The sequence below is a fragment of the Alligator sinensis genome, unplaced genomic scaffold (genome assembly GCF_000455745.1).
Source record: "Alligator sinensis unplaced genomic scaffold, ASM45574v1 scaffold569_1, whole genome shotgun sequence".
Lineage (NCBI taxonomy): Eukaryota > Metazoa > Chordata > Crocodylia > Alligatoridae > Alligator > Alligator sinensis.
Window position 1 is genome coordinate 2,570,630 of NW_005841914.1, and position 21,632 is coordinate 2,592,261.

The 21,632-nt window shown below is 50.8% G+C and overlaps 1 protein-coding gene across 1 annotated transcript; it reads right to left on the reverse strand.

Moving 5' to 3' along the window:
• Positions 1-1,033: 1,033 nt before the first annotated feature.
• LOC102370052 (actin-related protein T2-like) lies at positions 1,034-12,032 on the reverse strand. Its single transcript, XM_006018822.3, has 2 exons — positions 12,015-12,032; positions 1,034-2,182 (listed from the first exon to the last, which is right to left on the reverse strand). The coding sequence occupies exons 1-2, from the start codon at positions 12,030-12,032 to the stop codon at positions 1,034-1,036; spliced, it is 1,167 nt and encodes a 388-aa protein (XP_006018884.2).
• Between the last annotated feature and the right edge of the window lie 9,600 nt (positions 12,033-21,632).

Genomic DNA, 21,632 nt, shown 5'->3' on the forward strand with positions numbered 1-21,632 from the left:
GGCTCTCGCAAATGTGACCCTTGATAATTTTTTCAAAGACTTTACCAAGGATGGAGGTGAGACTGACTGGTCTATAGTTGCCTGGGTCCTCCTTCCTCCCCTTCTTGAAAATGGGGACCACATTGGCCCTTTTCCAGTCCTCCGGGACTTGGCCCGTGCACCATGAGCGCTCAAATATTTCCGCCAGTGGCTCTGCAATGACGTCGGCCAGTGCCTTCAGCACCCTCGGATGGAGCTCATCCGGGCCTGCCAACTTAAAGGCATCCAGTTCTTCCAAATGACTCTGCACCATCTCAGGGTCTACACATGGTAGTCTGGCGTCTTGCTTCTGCCTCTCTACAACCCCATAGTTCATCCATTTGTGCAGAAATAATAATAATAATTCATCTTAAAATGTCATTAAAACCCATTTTCGTGGATTATTTTTATCGTATGGGGGCTCTTAAGATGGACATGTCATAACCCAGCATGGCTCCTGACCCGCTGCCCCTTGTGTGTGGGGCAGGGGTGGGTGTGTGGATCGGGGGACCCCCAAGCAGCCCCTCCCAGGCAGGATGTCTGCCAGCCTGCAAGAGAAAAGCCACGGTTCCCCACCTTTTTCTCTTTTAAAATGTTCGTGACCCTTTCATATATTCTTGCGACCTACTTTTGGGTCATGACCCACAGGTTGAGAAACACTGCCCTATTTAAGTGGCATCCTTCGGGAGCAGAGGCCTGGTGCTGCATCTCGCGGGGGATTTACAGTGGCCCCCCTGAACCAGGAGCATCAGACCTCTCTGATGCACAAAGCACAGGTCACCTGTGGGGAGTTAATTCCCTCCTTGGCCGCAGCAGTCATTGCAGTAGGTGACTTGATCTCCTTTATTGTAATGGATGACTCCCAAAGTCATCAGGCACCTTTGCAAGACACACACGCAGGCTGCACGTATTGCCCATTTCTTCCCTTTTATTCCATCACCATCGCCCAGAGAAATTAGACTTTCTCCCCTCAGCACTTCAATACAATTCTCAATGGCCCTTCTTTTCTGGCCTCTTAAAAGCACTTTCTGTGGACCACAGGGGGTCCAAATTCCCCGTATTCCCCGGCAGTGACCCACATTGACACGAAGGAGGCCAGATAACTGATAATGGAGGCACCCATCCACGCAGAGCATCTCCTGTGAGGAGTTGCTACAATCCTAACAGGAACTCCTTTAGGGGCTTGCTGCTCTATCTCTTTAAAGACCCTCTCATCTAGTCCCTGGAGAAGGGACGAGCCCCCGGTCAGCACCACATTCCCATAGAGATGGCGGCAAATATCCCGATCACACTTCTTAACGCTGTTGGAAATCATGGTGTGAATCCCCGGTGTATCAATGCCAAGGGTGATGGGCATGAAAAGGATTTCTGGTGCTCTGCAAAGATGAAGACCAATTCTGACAGTATTTCCATCTGGGAGTTTATAATCTCGAAGGACCTCCTCTGGCCTTCTCTTCATTTCTTGACTCCAGTCCAAAGCTACATAGCAAAACTTCTCCTTGATGTCCTTTGCAACATTTCTCTTGCCCCTGCTCAGGAAGAACTGGCCACCTGCCGACAGGACCCGCACAAGGTATTCGGTGATATCCCTGCCCGCGACATTCAGCCTGGAAGCAGCGTGGGGTAAGCAGTGCCCTTCATAGATGGGGACTGTGTGGGTAACTCCATCCCCGCTGTCCATTACCAACCCAGTAGTACGGGCTGACGCGTACAGTGCCAGCGTAGCCTGGACGGACAGATACAGAGCCGGCACCTTAAAACGCTCAAACAACAATTCGGTCATTTTCTCTCGATTCTGAAGCGGGTTCATCGGCGGCTCCGTCATTACAACTGGCCTTTCGCTGGCATTGATCCCAAGCTCCTGCTTATAGATGTATCTCCAGAGCTTCTCCATGTCATCCCAAGAGGTCACTATGCCACGTTCAATGGGATACTTCAACAATAAGCCAGCCCGTTTGGATAAGGCTCCTTCTCCAATGCAGTAGTCCTGGCCAGCTCCAGCCACTTTTGCTTTAGGATGACCAATCACTGAAGCGACAACTGACCTTGGCATAGGCTCTCCTGAGATACCAGCTTTACACGACCCGGATCCATTGTCAAAAATCACAGCAGGGGTTTGTAAGACTCTCGAATCAGACATTGCACCAGGAACAAAAGGATGAAGCTGCTAAGAAGGGGGTTCAGTTATTTCTTTCTTTTCCTTGAAACTTAGAAGCCAGAATCCTCGAGAGGAATTCTAGATCCCCGAGGTCACAAAATACGAGCAGATGCAACAGTGCTTGGCACGCCGATGGCGCTTTCTAGTCAAGGATTTTGACGATCTGTCCAAATGTTATCCTCCCCATTTTACAGATGGAAAAACAAGGCACAGAGAAGATAAGTGACTTCCCTGAGATCACCTTGGGTGCCAGTGGCTCGTCCTGATATCTGGATATCACGATTTCCACTCCTCTGCTCTAGCCGTGAGACCACACGCCCTTCCCTAACTAAGATCAGAAACTTGCTTGATCAGAAAACAGGGGCTGGATGCAAGAAGCATTGGGTTATCGTCTCTGGTCTATTTGATGCAGGAAGGCACAACAGATGGTCATCAGCCTCTTCTAACTAAATCTTTATTAAACTGAGTCATGACCTACAGGCTCCTGCACAATTAGTCTGTGCTGCTTCCAAGCCGACCCATAAAGAAAATATTGCCAGTCTGTTCACAGACAAGTCTACAGCAGAGACCACTGTAGCTATCTCCAGTTTTATGTTGCTCTCTTCTTTTGCCCATTAAGGGCCTTCAATCCAAGCAAAGGTGCCCCAGGCAACAAAGCCATATTTACGGTAAATCAAAACCATGGTAAGAAAATCCTCACAGCATCACTGAGATTCAGTGAGAGAGCCCAGAAGTATGCATTTATACAGATGTGGCGGTCTTACCAACACAGCCCAGCTCGAACGTCCCAAACCCTGGGAGCAGCACCAGGCCGCTCAGGTTTGCAACCCCACCCTGGTGTGAGGCCGGGCACCCGGGAGACACCAGTGGGGTTCAGCCGAGGGTAGTGGGTTTCAGCAGAGGTTCGGGGGTCCAGGTTTCAGGGCTCACATGAGACAGCTCGAGCCCCAACGGAGGGCAGAAGGCAAAGCCTGGGTATCAAGAGGAGAAGGCAGGGCCCTGGGTGGCCCCAACAAAGCACCCGCGGCTCCAGGAGCCTTCCCAGCCTGCTCCCCAAATCCGTGAGTACCCGGGGAATGGGTCTCCACAGGGGAGGAAGCCCCGAAAGGGGGGTCCCGAGGGGTCAGGGACCAGGTGGGCCCATCTGGGGCTGAGGAGGTACTGGGACCCTCCTCCCCTGGGAGGGTGCCAGGGTTCAGCACCCTAGGGAAACGCCCAATAGTCTCGGCCACATGGGTACCTGGGGGGCGGGGAAGACATGCATCTCCCATTTTGTAAATAGATATAGATAGGCATATATTGTTATCCTCCAATGTGGCCTGGCTTATGTCAGCAAGTTGAGATTTATTTGCATTTAATTGTTGTTATTGTTCTTGCCTGAACTTACCTGTTGATACCTGTGTGTATCTGCCTAGCTACACGTACCTGTGGTTGTTGCACGTATTTACCAATACTTTCTTATACATCTGTATCAGTTGTATATCAATAGTTATATTTTTAAAGGCCCCTGTAAACATTAATACATTTGCATATCGTTAAGCTATTCCTGGTCCTATAGGGAATAGAGGAACTGGCCAGGCTTTTACAGATCCCTCTCACAGCACTTCTGCCTAGCTACCTGTCTCTTCTATTTGGAGGGGGAGCACATACTTGGGTGCGCCCAGGTTACACACAGAAGTCCATTTTAATTTATTGGTCTATAATTGCACTCAGCTGGGGGCATGGGGAGACTGCCCCTGAGAACATGACTGACTAACTCCACCCTGTGCTGGTTTTAGCTCCCTGCAGCATCTGACCTCAGGCCTGCAAAGAGCTGCTCATGGCAAGTTCAGGGCTTTGAAGGCATAGGACTCTTTGGAGGACTGAGACCTTGGTTTAAATATTTAGAGCCATGTAGGCTTTGAGGCTCTCCGGCATGCAAGTCGTAGTTCTCTGCCACTGCCAGGGAATCTGCTGTTCCAAGAGCAATTCACTACTGAATTCCTTACCAGTTTTTTGGTCGTGTCGTAGATTTGCCATGTTTGCAAAAGTATTTCTTGATTTGACTCTTAATTGTCCCTTGCATGAGAACAAAACCATTTCAAGCTTCATTGGAAAAACCAGAGGGAGATTACAGGATTTAGAATGAGTTGTGGGGAAGGCAGGTGTACAGTACACAGACATACATATATCCATGCTTTCTAGAAGGAAAAAGGACAATGTTTGTGAGGAAGGATAGTCTGGGGCATATTGTCCATGGGAGTTAAGAGCCCCCGTGGTCCATGCGATTTAACCCTTTGAAAGTTTTTACCCCAGGGTAAACTACAGCCTGGGTGCTATGACACCCGGTGATGCTGTGAAATCCTATGAAGGGTGCTCCTTAATATTAGCTCTGTTCAGTGTGCAAACACCTACACATAATGCACTCGATAAACTTGAAACTTTCAAACAAATCCATCGTGTCCAAATCATTCTGACTTGCTGTGGTCTTTCTGAGTGCTTTGCAACAGAAGAACCGCGCTATTTATTTTCCATAATCAAAAAAACAAAGTGAAAAGGAAGAGCTGGCATTCTCCAATGGGTCTAAGAAGTGGAGCCTTAAAGGTTTAGAGCCGCTGATCTACCCCCTTCCCTGTTAGTTGTACGTACGATTATTAAAACACACCAAGCAGCAAACATTCCCGGGTTGCGCATTTGTGCATTCAAAGCCTCTTTCCAGTAGACGCTGGTTTTTATAAAACTTTGACAAGGCCTAGCATGAAAAAATCCACTGTCCCAATGGTTCAGCTATCAGGGCAGAGCTGTTTTATTTAAAACTTCCTCTGCAACCCACACCCTTGCGGTTAGTGCCTGAGAAACAGGAAGTGAAACTGCTGAAAACTTCTGCTTCTTTACCAAAGAAAAGGGCTTTTTGCGTCGCGAATCTTGCTTCTGCTTGAGCCTTTAAATCCAAAAATATTACTAAATTGTCAGCAATTTATTGAAGGAGCTAAAAGCCAGTAGAAAGCCAATTGATGTCCTTGTTGCAATGCATGGTACATGTTTCATAATTTATTTTCTCCCATCCACTTGCTCTTAGCAGGTTCCTAAATAGAGCGAACGGTTTGCAACAGCACTTCAGGGGCACTTGTGGTACTTGGCACAGCTCTCTGCCAATCCACTGAGGACCAGTATTGCCCCACTGTTCCCATCCATCACGTGAATCCTTAGCACAGCCTTTCATTGCAAAACCATAAAACACACAGACCTGCTCATTTCTAAGTCGGTCAGTACCTCCGATGGCTTATAGTGTTCACCTTTCAATGTATTTTCCAAATTGCAAGTTCTGAATCTGTTGACTACTGAGCACTGCATATTACCGTCTAAGTAGACCTGGGGTTGGAGAAACTGAGACACAGTGGGCACATCTACACGTGTGGTTTAACGCACATTAGCCTGTTTTAATACGCATTAAAGCATCACAAAAAAACCGATGCGCTTTCATTGATGCACATTAAAATAAGCTAATGCACCTTTTTCTAGTACCTCACAATGGAGGTACTAAATTGCATACGCATTAGCAAAAGCACAGTAATGAACATGTAGATGTGCCCAGAGAGACTAAGATCTTGCTTCAACATAGCAAAGCTCTAGGACAACCTGTTGAGCTTTGAACTCAGGCCCATGTCCCACTGGATTCGGGACTGTTCAAACTCATCTCCACATTAGCCTCTGCTTCTAGGCCCTCCGGCAGAGGAAAATCCATTTCTGCTGACAGGAGAGATGTCCAGCCTTTCCACAAGCAGCAGAACTAGGATAGTTTTGTGAGCAAAGCCGTCCTGGCTGCGTGTTTCTTGTCCGAGTGGGCACAGGATGGGGCGGGAGAGCGGATATTAGCTGGAAGATGCTTAGGGGTTGCTCTTTTATTTATATCCTATCAAGAGGGTGGATTTGATCAGTGCTCACCATCACAGCCCAGGGATTATTTTCTGTTTGTTGGTGCGTGTTCTTCGCCACTCGGAGCCCCCTGGCAAGAAGACTCATTACAGACAAATCCATGTATTAGCAATTACCACTTGGGCTATGATCCTCAGTCCCTCAGCTCTTGTGTCTTACCTCTGCTGATGCTACAAGCCAATTGACCTCTTCTGCTCCCTAGAATGTGCTTAGCTAATATTATCCAATTTGCCAAGGCCAGTGGAAAACCTCTGAGCTGACACACAGCGTCTGAAGTCTCCTAATGCTAATTCTGGCCTTTGATTACTTCCCCCGCTCTGGAACGAAGGCTGCGGCACAGACAAGTGGAACTTAAATGGAGGTAACTTTGGGCTACCGCGCTTGGTCCTCACGCCCGGCTTCTGCAGGTGGGAAACCATCCGTCTGCTCCAGAGGAAATTCTGAAGCGGGGACATTTGCAGTGGGAGTCGCAAAGCAACGGCAAACTCTTGCATTATTTTTATTAAACAGAAACCCCCCCAAATACCAATCTGTGATCATGACAAGGTTCCACGGCAGCCCCATCAAAATACAAATCAGATCAAACCTAACACGGAAATATAAAAGAATAACAGTAAAATTGGAAGAAAAAAAAACAACCCTGAAATGAAACAATGAAGTCTAAATGAAGTGCATCTACCATCTCAAAACAAAACTTTCTGACGCTGTCGCAACGAAGTGAGAAAGCTGAAGCAGTCCTTCCATCAAAGCTGACACTGAACTGCAAAGAGCCTGGATTTTGATGAAATTGCATTTTCCAACAGAAAACGAGCAGCTTTTTCTCTAACCCCCGCTGCATGTCATGCCTATAGGCACCTGGCTACCCACGAACACCTTGCTCTGCTTTAAGGGACACCTCTGCGGAGGCTGTTCATCAGCCACCTGCACTGCAGTCAGGAACCTTGTGCATCACACGCTCTGAAGCTTTCCCTGCATCAGGGCTTGTTGGCAATCATTTCCCATTGGTGCCGTTCCATTAGTGCTGGCAGTGGTGGGACAGAAGAGGTCATGAGACTGCCCTTGAGCAGCGCCAGAGGAGGTGGTGGCATGGGAGCTGCTCTCCTATCAGTCACCAGTGGAGCAGCAACCGTCTTTTGCATTCCTCCCCAAATGGAGACAAGACCTAGCTCTGAATATTCATGGAGTGAACAAGCTCCTGATTTGTTTGATATGGGAGTGCAATGGTTAGTGAGCCAGCATGCACAACTGCATGTAGGTTGGCCCTGCCTTTTTGTTACACAGCAGCGTTCCAGGTTAAAAAATGCCACCGCTGAGGAGCAGTGATTTTTTTTCCCCCCTTCAATATCTTGGGCATGCAGCAGCAGTGATGGAGCTAGGGTACTGGAAAGATATATATGTGTGAGGAAAGAGAGGGTTAGTTTCCAACCTCCCAATTTAGAAAACTCTGTCACTAAGTGAGTCGAAATAATAGGCAGCCCTGTCTCAGCAGTCTCTCCCAGAGGACCCCAGGAACGGCAGGGAAAGGCATTTTTCATGTTTATGGGTGTTGCATCTTTTCATTTCCTCTCCATCAGCATCACTAAGACTCTGGAGTCAGACAACTTTTTCTCGGCATCCTCGCAGATCAGCAGCTCTGGTAATGCTGATGGAGGGAGGCAGAAGACTATTTCCATGCTTATTGGAAAGATCTCTCAAAGAAATCTGCGTGTATCCTTTCCACTGACTCTGTCCAGAAAGCATGCACGTCCCACACCAGCAGCTGTGAAATCCCTACTGTTGGAGCACATGTAGCCTCGACAGTTCAGGATTTCTCCTGCCCATATGCAAGTGGCTCACGCTGCAAGGACCTTGCATGGTCTTAGCTATACAGCAGGCTCCCTGCACCCAGCACAAAGGGGTGTCTTTGAATGGGTAAGTGAGTACCTGGGGCCTCGGGCCATTCTTAGATGGCAACATATTGCCCATCAGTGCCAGCAGCTGGGCAAGACAGGGTGCGATCCCTTCCTTTCCCCATCACAGCTCTCCTAGTGAGCCCCCTCTTACAGCCTTGCTGTCATGAGATGCACCAGAAGTTGAACTAGAGTAGCAGAGGACAGGACTCCTGGGTTTATCCCTGCCACTGCTTCAGCACGGGACCTTGTGCAAGTCACATTCTCTCTCTCAGCACGGCCCCATGTGCACGGGAGCAAATTGGACTGGAGTCACAGGTTTAGGACCTCCTGAGTGTTCAGACCGGAGGCTTGGTTCAGCCCATCTCCAACGTTAGGTCTTGTAATGAGAGCTGAGAGCATGCGAATCACCATAGCATGTGGCATAGCACCCTCGAGCCCAGAACAGAGAGCAAAACTCCTGTGGAAACCCGTTCACGAGCCCAGCCTGGTTGTCCGGCTGTTGAGGGATCATGGTGCGATGTGCAGAACTGCACCCACGATGAAATGGTCTTGGGGATTCATGCGCCAGCACCAGTCAGGTTACGACTCCAGGGATGCTTTGATGGATGGCCGTGCAAAATGCTTTTAACACCTGCTGGGCAGAAACAGGTTTCCCTTGATCCTTTGCTTCTCTTATTTATCTGACCAGTTCTGTAGACTTGTTAGAGCCAGACTCTTCCAGAAGTGGAATAATCAATTGTATTCTGGCCATTACGTTGTTCTTAGCTTGCATCTAAGTATGATAGATGTGGCTACACTTAAACCAACAGCCAAGCAGCTCGCATTGGCACCGTCTAATGCATAGGTCATACAGAGCAGGGAGAAAGCCTCCCCACCAACGTCCATAGCTCTGGGATGATGCCATTCAAAGAACGATGCTGCTATTGTCTCGCCGTGTGTAAACAGAAGCCATAGCTGCTGCTGGCATCGTTATTACCCCTAATCATCACTTTGCCATGGAATTGAATGGCTGTTATGGCTCTCTCTCATCAGCCCTTCATTGAGCAGATGTTCTTCCATGGCTCATTACAGGGCCCGGCATTTTATATTCTAGGCATGCCGTCCCCCGCCCCAAACGAGAGCTGTGTAGAGAGCAGATTTCAGCAGGGGATGAACAGTGCACACAGCCAGCTGACATGGGCACAGTCTCACGGGAATAAGACGTGGTCCTGAGCTCCTTTCTCATGCTGCAGCCCTGCAGACACCCTGGGGCAGAAGTGCGCAGCTGCAGTACACAGCGCAGCTCCATGACAGCGGTCAGGCAGGTACTCTAAACATACAACTATGGAGAAAAGGCAAGTCCCAGCAGTCCCACAGCTGCCACCACCTTCAGGATAGATAGCACCATTGGCCCTTTCTTCTGAAGCATTGTCTCCAAAGATGTGCCCTTTGTGGCCATTACTACAGCCCTAACCCATGAGCCCAGGTAGGGAGATAGAACTGTCTCCATTTTAAACAGGAGCAACGAGGCCAAGTGTCTTGGCCATGGCCATACAGTGAACCCATGAAAGGAGAGAACCCAGGAGTCCTGACTCCCAGTCCTCTGCTGCGAGCCCTGGGGAGGAACAAGTCAAGGAGGAACAAGCAGCAGGCAGTTCAAACTGGCGGGAGTTCAAACTGGCTCTGGCCTCTGGAGGCTCAGGTTGCTCTCTGTGTCATTGCCCCCCACCTCAGGGACACTGAAGCAGTAACAGGTTGTGCCTAAGTTGTGTGCCTGCCCCCCAGGTGGCAAAGCAGACGTGCCCGGGATGCCCCCACTCTAAACAACCTACCGTGGAGATGGAGAATGCCTGCTGCGGGTCTGGCACGCACACAAGTCCTGCCTTCTCCTCCTCCTCTGGGCCCCTGCCAGCCCCACATGCACGGGCTGCACAATCCCGCTCCTGCCCACCCAGAGACTCAGCAGGATGGACTCTGTGGAGTGGCCTGACCAGGGGGTCTTCCCCCAATGGCATGGGGGACCCCCTGGTAGGGACTGTTCGGGTGTGGCTAGGATGCACAGGTTGTGGGGCCATCTAGGGGACCTAGACACATCCTTCAAAGCCAAGGGGTGATGCGTCTAAACCCCTTAGGCAGCTGTAAAAAGAAAATAAAAAACAATCTCAGTTTACAGCTGGCTCTCTGCTATCTCCCGGGGCCCATGGGCAGCCACTTGAAGCACAGTGTAAGCTACAGCAGCCCTAAAGATGCTCTAACTCAATGGGGGACAGTCTTTTTGGCAGGTGTGCCAAAACTAAGCTGTGCACACTCCTTGATCGCCACTGCAAACCCCTTCCCTTGCCTGCTCTGCCTCTCTGCTTTCTGCTCCCTGCCGTGTGCTCCCCGCACAATCTGCTGCTTTGCTTTCCGCTCCCTGTCCTGTGCTCCCTGCCTGATCTGCTGCTCCGCTTTCAGCCGCCGTGCTGCCTGTCCTCTCCCCGATCTTCTGCACGCCACATGCCGAGGCTGGCCTTCCTGCTGCAGGTTGGCCACCTCTGGGAGGAGGCCCCTGGACTGGCCCAGAAGACGTGGAGCACAAAATGGAGCTGTTTCCCGCCCCCTTCCTTTCTCTCTTCATCCCCATGAACAGGAGCAGAGTAACCGAGTCACGTCTCCCACCCCTCATTCAGGTCTCAGCCATGCTAGACGTGCGCAGCAGCTCTTCACTTCTCGCCATGACTCAGTCGAGATCCTCATGTGTTATTGCCTGAACTGTCCTCTGTCAGAGTCTCAGTAATATTTTGTCTCCGTGGTGGCTAGAACAGAATGCAGGTAAAGCCTTCCAGCCATCACTAGGCCTGTCTGCGCCAGGTGTCATTTAAATCTGCGCGTCTCAGTGGGGGGCTTGAAATTTCCATTTGAATGGGAGGGAAGGCACCACAAATTCCAGCAGGCTGCAGTTCCTCAGTACGCTGCCAGTGCCGCAGGGAAGCAGCTCCCACGGCGAGCTCTGCCTCCCTGAGATGAATAGGAAGCAGGCGAGAGCTGCCTTAGCTTCTACGGTGGCAGACACTTGATGGCTGATGGCTCTGCCTCCAGCTTGACAGCAAGGCTGCGTCTTGCTGAGCTTGGCCGCTCACTTCCCATGAGTTTCAGATGAGAAACCCCAGTGCCCGGCTTGCCATGAGTTTCAGATGAGAAACCCCAATGCAGCGACTGGCTAAGCGCAATGATTCTCAACTTTTCCCAGTCCAGGAGCCCCTCAACCCCCCATCTTGTCTAGCCAGGGCACACCTCCCAGTTAGCAGTCTGGGAAAGTCAGGGAGTTCATAACTCCGCTCCCCCAGGCCGCAAGCCAATGCAGCTCTCCTGGGTTTCTCAGCAGGAGAAGAAATGTGCATCATCTGCTGAGCTCTCCCGTGGTAAATCCTGGGAGACCACCCAGTGGATCCTGGTGCTTCTAAGTAAACCCCAACCTCTTCTCGCACACTCAGAGCTCCTTCCCTTTTCACCCCCTCCACCTTATTTTCCCTCCCTTCTGCTGCACAGAAGACCTTGGGCCACGCTGATGGGGTACGATTCTGCAGATGCCTAGACCAGCAAGTGCTGTTTCCCATTAATGACAATGCTGCTCAGCTACCACCACCTTAAAAAAAAAATCAAAGAGCACCCAAAGGAACAGGCTCTTGGGCAGCTGCAGGAGGCAGGAATGTGATTTTAATGGAGGGCACTGGGGGTGGGAGGGGGGCAAGGCCATTACCAACCTTATCTGCCTTCTGTTTCCAGTGCCAGGTACATGTCTTGGCAGTAGCATAACTAACGTGGGAGGAAAGAGGGGCAATGGGAAGTGGGGCATCAAACCCTGGCATTGACTTAGGGTGAAGCACCAAAATAGCAGCTGCTATCGCTGCCAGTCTGGCCCAGTCACTGTCGCTGCCTTGTATGCTGCTGCCATACCCATGGCACAAAGCTGCCCAAAGTTATGCCTCTCTGTCTTGGATCTTTTCTCCACCATAAATACATAACAATATTTAATATTTAATAGAAACACAAGAAAACCCCAGGGCACCTACCAAAATGCAGCCCTCCATGGCAAACTCTACTCCCCCCAGGGAGAAGATGAGAGGACAGACGTCCGTGCCGGACCATTAGCCACGCTGAGCAACCCACCACCGGAAGCGTCTCAGATGCTACAGTGCTGAGCACAACAGAAGACCCTGTCTGAAAAACAAGTTCCAGTGAGGAAGTGGTGAATAAAGAGTGTTAATATGCACAAGCAGCTACATTTAGGGGGAAAAAAATGAAATCAGCTGGTTGTAATCTTGATCAATGTGTGTAATTAGACTGCAGTGGCACACACAGACTTGGCCATCTGGAGAGAATGCAAATGCTAACCTAATTAGGGGTTTTCATCAAAAATTAAAAAGGAACTGACTCTGGAGTTGTTGGGAAGAATTTCTGCCTTGCTAAGTGTATATATAGATCGCCGAGAAAAAACAAACTGCAAGCTCTTGAGAAGCTCTTAAGGAGTTGCAGATTCCTTTCAGAACTGCCACCAGGCACTGGGTCTCATCAAACACCTTCCTGGACTGAAGCCATTCCCGTTGCAATTCGGATACGAGGCAGGAGGAACGTTTATGTCCAGGTGGATGGTCCCGTGGAGAATTGAATGGGACCGAATCGCAGCACCGGGGAAGGTCAGACTCCGTTAACAACATAGAACAGGAGTGTTGCAAGGGACCTCCAGGGTCACCCAGCCCAACCCCTAGGCCAGTTCAGCCATCAGATCCTCATGCATCTCCCCAGTTCGGGGCTGGGAAGGTCAGTTTGGGAATGCGAGAGACATTGCTGCCTGCCCCTTTCCCCTACCCAGAGGCTGGGGCTGGGTCAGCGTTCCCACTGAGTCAGCCCTGAAACAATGTGATGCTGGGGGCTTTGAGGCATGGGTTTGGGACAAGAGGTTCAACTAAGGCCCCGGTTTCTGGTGGTTTTTACTCTCCATGATGTTTAGTAAGATTTTTCATGAGTCTTTTGGGATACCTACAAAATGTACCAGGCTGAGGGTGGGAGGATGATTCTAGGGCCTGGTGATATCCTATATGAAGCTATTTGCCACTATGTCGCCCATTCAGCTCTAGCACAGTCATGCACTATCCTTTGGCTCTTCAGAGTGCTCTGCAAAATGAATTGGGAGGGCTCAATCTACTGTCGAGCAGAAAGCACCTCTGACTCGAATGCAGACAAGTCTCCATCACCAGAAAGACAATGACGGATGACTTGCCTCTCCCAAACTCTGCAATGAGACTGATTGCTCCCTTTTGCTCCCCCCAAACCCCACCAGGCAATACCGAGGTGCACTGCTGGGACTCTCACCCAGCCACAGTCGGTTTTACCCCCAGTTTCCTTCACTAAGAGCCTGATCCATTGCTCACTGAAGTCTGTGGAAACCTTGCCTGGGTTTGGATCAGCCCCTCGTGGAGGGCTTCACACTCCAGGGTGCCCAGCCAGTGGCATGTAAGTGAATTTAAATCATTTAGAAAGGAAAAAATGCCTCCCTTTTCATGCGCTCAACCAGCCGAAGGTCTGTGGTACATGACAGGGGGGGTGTAAAGCCCCAAGCCATTACAGCTGTGCCAACAACCTCCCCCAGAGTGAATACAGCCTAGTACCCCTGCCTAAGGCTGCCCCTTCTGCAATTCATACTGCCGATCGCCATATGCTCATGCATCCATCCGCCCTTCATCTCCATGAACATGCATCCCAGGAGGTGCCCGAGCCACAAAGCTGAGATCCAGACCCAGATTTCTTCATAACCAGAGAGCATTTGGGTGCAGGGGGATTGTCTAGTAGCAACAGGGGCTGCGCCTTTAAAGGCTGTGCTCCCCGGACAGGGAATTTGGAGCTCATGCTGTTGCAACGCTCGCCCTGTTGGCACCGGATACAGAACAAGGAAGGTTTCTTTCTTGCCAGAACCTGGAGCAGGCAGAGATCACCAAACACCATCAGTTTGGCCCATTCTGGAGATGGGGGGCAGATGGGACATTTGAACAGAGGCACAAACTTTGCCCGATTCTGGGATGGAGAATGGGGTTCAACCCAACACACAGGCACAGGGACCAGTAGCTGAGCCTTGACTCCTCAGAGTTGCCTGGGTTTTTCTTTGGATCCATTTCTAGAGACTCCAGGAAAGAGGTGAAACCTTTGTTTGCCCATTCACTTAAGTAAGAGACTGTTGCTGGACCATTTGGATGCATTTTAACTCCCTGCAGGGTTGTTCCAAAGAGGACGGAGCTGGGCTGTTCTCTGTGGTGGCAGACGACAGAACAAGGAGCAACGGGCTCAAGTTCCAGCAAGGGAAGTTTCGGTTTTCCCAATATCCAAGCTTTTTTTCACTAGGAGAGTGGTGAGGCGCTGGAACAGGTTACCCAGAGACATGGTGGAGTCTCCATGCTTGGAGGTTTTTAAGACCCAGGTAGGCAAAGCCTCGGCTAGGATGATGTAGTTGGGGCTGGTCCTGCTTTGAGCAGGGGTTGGACTAGATGTGACCTCCTGAGGTCCCTTCCAACCCAAATTTTTTATGATTCATCCTACTGTCATCGAACACCTACACTGCCCCACTGGCCATGCTGAGACCCGTCTGGGCCAGAAAGGAGCACCTGCTCAACCTTACAGCGTATCACTCACACAACCCCTTCTCTATCAAAATCTCTACTCCGATGGGGAGAACAAAGCCCTTTCTCTTGGGCCTGTGGTGAACAAGATTTGTAGGCCAACTCCCTCCATCCAAGGGAACAGCCTTCTGACCCCCCACCCCATCAAAAAATCTTCATGTCATATTAATTACCTTGTGATACGGACCATCCCATCAGCAAAGCCATGAGCTGCTCGCCCTCTTGTGACCAGATGCTGATGCTGCAAGAAGAGTCAGGCTTTTAACTCATGCAAGAGTAGCAGAGAAAATAGGCATAAGGTTCCTCAAGCCTCTGAAGGACGGCGTGGGTGAGACAGGGAAGGTGTCCAAGCTCATTCAGCAGGTTGTCTCTGATGCTGCTGCTGCTTCGGCTGCCAGCAGCTAGCCCCACTTCTCATGCTGGGTTTGTGTGTGGCGGAGAGGGAAGCAGACTGAAGGCTTGTCTGGAAGGGGACACTTGGAAAAATGAAGCTGAATTAACAGATAGCTTGATCACATTTGCGAGTGAATGCAGATTCAGGATGAATGGGATTTTAAACCTCAGAGACTATTTCTGAAGAACTTCACGTGGCGGTTAGCCCAGAGAAGCTAACCTGGATCTGCTATCCCTGAATGGTCTCAGATGCTACAGTGGTCTTTAAAGTAGATCAGGTGCATCGCACTGAAGTTTTGGAATGGGCATGCTCATTTTGAACAGCGATGCTCTTAATCTGAATTAAATTAAACTGAATGAAAGCCGCTTTAAATTCTGAAGAAGACTAGCTGGGAAGAGTTTATCTAACCCATTTCTACACAAGCAACCACAAGCAGTTCATCTGGTCTGTTCCTTTCGCAAGTGCTGGCCCGGTCTAGGGATGGGTTTGGGGTGTTTAATGGAATAGGATGGGATGGAAAAAAAAATCAGCTTGGTTCACAAAAGGCCCAGTCCTGCGGGGTGATGATTAATGGAGTTCTTAATGGAAGCTGAGACCCTGCAGAGGGTGCCAGGCACCTTCCAGCGTGGGGTCTAACACTCAGAGATTTTCTTACCAGGAACCAACATCCTTCCCACAGGAAGCAAATGCTGAATGAGGGCAGCCATCCTTCCTCATAGCCATCAGCATCAGCTGGAGCTAACCTCCTCCAGCACTGCTGCACATCTCATGCTGCGTCTCCAGTTGCCGAAGCTGTGAGGCACTTCCATATAAACCCTGGGGCAGAGGCAGCTTTCTTCCATAACTCGTGAAGCCGGTGCATACGCCTGAGGCATGCAAATCATCCAAATCCCCTGGTTCGAGATACCCCTGCTCCCAGCCCCTTGCTATTAGGGCTGTAGGACACAGGGAAACCGAGGCATAGGGATTTGACCACCCACCTGAGGTCACAGCAGTGACCCAGTGAAGAATAGCTCCCAGATGTCCCCAGTATGCCCAGTAGTCAATATTGCTGCATGCCCAATATGCCCAGCGACCAATACTGCTGCATGCCAGTCACTGGTGGTTTTCCAGCCCCCATAATATCAAGCTGCAATGCCTAGAGCCAGGTCACTGGAGCAGGGGCCACGCTTTGCTTCAGGCCTGTGAGGCACCATGTAGGCATCCGGTGTTAGTGGGATACATTGAGTAAAGCCCTAAACGTCTGTGAACTACCAGTGCAGGATGGCCTCCTCCTATGGCAAACAGCATAGCCCAGACCATCCACTGCTTGTTGCACCCAGCAAGGGTGAGGAGGCTTCTGCTCAGCATCCTCTAACAAGCCCTGCCGAGGCTGCGGGCTAAGGCTTCCTCTCACCACGAGATGGCAGCCGGACGACACACTGGATGCAGGCAGCAGGGCTTGGAGAGAGGCACATGGGCATGGCTGAACTCCTCTGGCCCACACGCGGATTAAAAGCAGAGTGGTGGGAGTCTGGAGCAGCCCCGTCTCTGTCTGAGGGCAAGCGGTGTTTTGGCCAAGAGCCTTGTCGATCTACATGCAAGGTTTTTTGTGTGCGGGTCAGGATTCCCAGAGCCGGCAATTATTGGGAAAACTCTCTTGCCCTGTACAGGAAGCGGCTTTGAGAGATTTGGAGGAAAACAGATACGTTTTCTGCATTGTCCACCCTGTCTCACTGTGGGCCGCTGCATTGCAGCTGCTGGCATCACCTTTCCGAGGGGAGTGGAGAGGCCAGGGACCACGGGGGCTTGAGCTCCTCTTGCCACAGCCCCGTGGTCCAGCAGTATGGATGAAGTTCTCCCTGCCCCTGCTCTGGGGCTTTCCAAAGTTATAGATCCAGCACCAGATCCGCACACCCACCCTGGAAGGACAGAGGGGACTGGCTCTGACCCGACCAAGGACAGACCAGCCCCGAGGAGCTCCCGCCCTGCTCCGAGCCCTCCCCGGGCCTCCTCTCTCCACCAGCCCCAGTGCAGCGCCAAAGAGCTGTTTAATATTTCCCACTCGAGTGGCGTGTTGATGAAAGGCCAAGTTGCGGCCTGGATGCCGAGGTGATTAATGTAATTGGAGGGGAGCGGATGGCAGCGCAGGGAGATGCTGCATGGAGCTGCTCCGGCTCCTCGGCTCCCTCCTTCGTGACACAACGTGGAAGGATGCTCATTACTCAGGAGCCTCCCGCGGTGCCGGTTTGTGCTGGAGACCTCTGCCAAGGTGCTGGGCTGCACCCTCCTCCCCGGCTTCAGATTGCCCGGGATGAAGTTGGCATCAGCAGCTCATTATGAATCAACCGCTCAGCAAGCCCTGGGAGCGGCTCCGTAGTAAAATCAATTCGCCATTAAAACAGGCACAAATTAAAGACCAGATCCCGCATGGGGCAGAGCGGTCTGGCTGTGGGTGTTCAGCGCCTCTGTCTCCTGCTGGACTCGGTGCTCCCGGGGCCTTTCACAAGTAAACCAGCACTTTGCGGGGTTTACAAATATATTAAAATGGGGTTTGGGGACTCTGCCCCCTAATGAGCTTGAGAAGAGGCAATTAATGACACTGATTGATGGTCGGCGGGGGCCAGCTGCCCAGCTCAAGCCTGTGCTAGCTGCTCGGTACAGAGCAGAGAGCGCCTCGGGGGGCTCTCACATGAAAACAATGGGATCTTCCATGTAAAACAGTCATACAGACAGCGGGCAGGTTCTTGCTCGGGAATCCAGCCTGGATTTAGGGGGTAGGATGCACGCTCACGCAACGCAGAGCTTGGGGCTCGGTGCTCGGGGGGGCACTGAAGCAACTTGGCACCTGGCTCACATTTAAGGGCTTATTCTGCTCTTTGCTGTTCTGCCCGTTAGCTGGAAGTTGTGACATAGCAAGGATATTCTCTCAGTGGAAACCACCAGGCACAAGAAGAAGGAGGGAACATGGCAGAGTACAGCTACTGTGGGGACCCCATCATGGAGCCCCACACGCCGGGTTGTTTCCAGGCCTTCCCACCTCCACTATGAAGAGTGATGATAATGCAGCACAAAAACTATCTGGACAGGGAATCCTCCTCCTTACTGTGGGGCAAAGCCTGAGATCCTTAATTGGAGAAGTTCCTGGCTGAAAGTCTCCCATGGGTTTTAGAGAGTCACCAGGGAATCCTGTTTAAGCCTTAAATACCATGTGGCCCTAATGAGCGCTTCAGGGTTATACCCCATCCATTCTTAAAACTCAGGCAGGGCATCCGCTTTATTAACCGAGTAGTTCATTACAATGATGATGATGGTTTAAAGATTACTGAGCCCTTAATCCCACATCTAGCTAATCCATGCACTGCATACCGTAAGAGGTGCCCAGCTTCCTAGCAAAGATTTAATAGCAGACGGGGCTTGGTGCTGCCTCATGGCACTCACATTTCATTCCTATTACAACCCATCCTACAGCAGATAGCAGGATAAAAGGCCCCCGGGAACCCTTAGTAAAAATTGATAGACCTGTGCTCGAACAAGTATCATCAGTAATTAAAAACCACTCAAATACATAAGCAGAGTGGTGCATTTACCTCTCTTCCTCATGCCTTTGGTCAGGTGGGTGATGATAACTGAGCAGGTTCCAGGATCTGCCCTCGATTTCCTTGGCATTCGAGTGAGCAAGCGGCATTCCACTGCGAAGGGGAAATATGGGATCTGATGGGGGTTCAGAGGCTGGGTCATGAAGCAGAGCGGACCCCAGGAGGGGCATGCAGTGAAGCGTCTGATCTTTGCGGTGCTGCCACTGGAAGGTGGCTCAGAGATGATCCATGCTCCTCGGGGTCTCAAGGGGTGGCTCTCCCAGCAGTTGAGGCAGGGGGCTAGTGTAGGTAGAGCCTCGGTCCCCACTGGGAGGGGAAGCAGGCAGGTGGCAAGTAAAGACATCTAACCAGATCATCCCCCAAACACACCCTGCTGCTAACATATGAGAAAAGGTGCAGAAATGGCCTTCAGCAAGCCTCAGCCTGATTTATTGCACTATCAGTCATGAGCTGTCACCTACTGCTCCGACGTGGAGATGGGGTTCTGGCTAGAGACGTGGACTCGTGGGAACAATTATCTTTGGGGAAGGACCACCCTGGCAGAGCTGTGTGAGGAGATGAGGCCTGAACCATGCCGTCTCAGGTGGGATTGGAGTTGGAAGCACCATACCCCTCTGTACACATCAGGCATGTCACATCAGAAAATGAACAGGACTATCAGTGGGGAAAAGCACACAATACCCAACAGTGACATGGTCTAGGAGAGCAGACACACTGTACACTCCCCATCATGAAGTGGCTGCATGTTTTCCAAGAGAGAACTTCACCCCAGAGCTGAGTGATTTATTTTATAAAGGGCTGTGCATCATGCGTGTGCTCCATTATTACTATGCAGCAAAGTCAATGCACTACACAGTAAGCACGAGGGCTGGAGACCCAGTTCTTGACGCGGGAAAGCTACCTCCTCCCTTCACGAAGCTGCCCAGCGACTTGTGTCACCTTGCACCTCCAGTGCAAATGTCTGAGGGTGCCCAATGCCCACGGCTCCCAAGGGAGGGACACTGGGAAAGAAAAGCTGTTGCATCGCAGAGCTGGATCCAGGGCTGTGCATTCTGCGTGCCTAGCTTGGGGTGAGCTAAGACAGAGTATGGAACAATTTGGGATTTTTGTGAGGGGCGAGAGAGGGCTCGTGGCAAGTGGAAAGTTGTTGGTGGTCCCTGTTGGATGGAAGCAAGCTCTCTGCTTCCCACCAGATCAGTGCCACATTTAGGCTTAAGCTACTTAAACAACAGTTTAGGGCCTCACAATAGGAGGGGCCTCTAAATAAGGAAAAAAAAACCTGGACATTTTCATTCTAATATGACAAAAATATACATGTATATATGGCTCCACAGTTATTATTCATATTGAGGTTATAAATTTGTGCAGAAATTCATCTTAAAATTTCATGAAAATCCATTTTTGTGGATTATTTTTTATTGTATGAGGCCTCTTGAGATGGATGTAGTTTAGGGCCTCGGCATGTCATAATCCGGCGCTGCACCAGATTCTGTGCTACTTCGTGACACCATTTACACGGCAAAGCAAGTGCTAGCGCAAGGCTAAGTGACACGCCAGGGAGGGAGGGCAGGCAGAGCGTGGGGCTCCAAGCCAACAAGGAGTCTTCCAAGTGAGGGCTTCATGGTCCATTTTGCAGGCCTCTGTAAAAGCACGAGCCTGATGCCCACCATAACTAGCACAAGTGCATGATGCTATTTATTGCCTGCCCTTTAAAAACAAATTGTGGTCTCCTGCAGCAAACCAGGGGGTGGTGGTGGGGTGGCAAGAGGTATGTTATGTTAAAATGAGCTTGCTGCAGGTGCCTCACTTTCCCCCGTGCCCCCATTCAACCCCCACCCCGTTCTCTTTCCCAGGCCCCTTGCTTATGCTGGCATGCATGCAGCTCCAGATCCAACTATCCATCTCCCGCCAGGATTGGGAAAGATGCAGCCAGCTTTGCAAACCCCTGCACTGTTACAAGGCATGGCAAAGCAGGGAACAGAGCCGGCTGGATCTGCTCCAAAGGAGGCTGCTCCTTGGATTCACGTGGCCTCATTTCATGGTATGGATGCGGTTCTGAAATTGCAGCCATTTAATGATTGTAATAAACCAAGGCCTGGGCTGCAGTCCCGAGTCTGGGCTGTCCCAGTGCAACCGCCCCATAAATTAGCAGGCAAGTTATTATTAAGCTGCAGGCTCCTCTAGAGAATACCAGCAACATTTCCAGCTCCATATATTTTCCTTAAGGGGGTCTCCCCGAGATATACTTCCTGGGCACTAAGAAAGCGTGTTATTGTTAATTAAGTACCATTTTATGAGCAAAAATAGCAGAACCAGCTTTGAATTAAAACCTCATCGTGGTGATAAACTGACCCTGTTGTTAATTAACTCCAAGACAATCCATAATGTCCTACCTTCTTCCTCACCTAGCACACTTTTACACTCCCCTAATCAACGGGAAAACGCAGGGGAAGGTGGGGGGACGTCCCTGGTGGGTTATGCTAGCCCGATACCCCAGGACATGAACCCCGCCTCTGCATAGATAGGCAGCCCAAGCACCAGAATAAGCTGGTCTTGCCATCACAACCCGAGGAGATGGGATCTCCATGACCCAACCGGGTCAGAGGCTGCCCTCCAGGGTACAGAGCAGCGTGGCTGTCTGGAGGGTGGCTTTGTGGTGCCCTCTCTGGCCGTTCCCAGCAGAACCTGGTGCGCTGCCCGAGTCTCACTAAACCCCAGCGCAAGTCTTTCTGCAAGGCTACGTGCAGGAAGCGACCTGGGAAATGCAGTTATCTAGAGACCACCCATCACAGCCCCACTGCTAGGCGTGCACTAGAGAACCAGCTGCTAAGCTTTCTGCAGACAAAGCTATTGGATTAAAGAAAGCAAAGGCCCAGGTGCTGTCTAGGAAGGATGTGGCAGACAGGAGGACTCAGAACCGCCAACGTTAACCCAGCCACAGCACACAGCTTGAATCTCCTTTTCCCCCTCTCTTCCCCGCCTTCCTCTCTTTGGAGGCCAAACTCGCTCCCTTTTCCTTTGAATACAAATGAATGAACAAACCTCAGC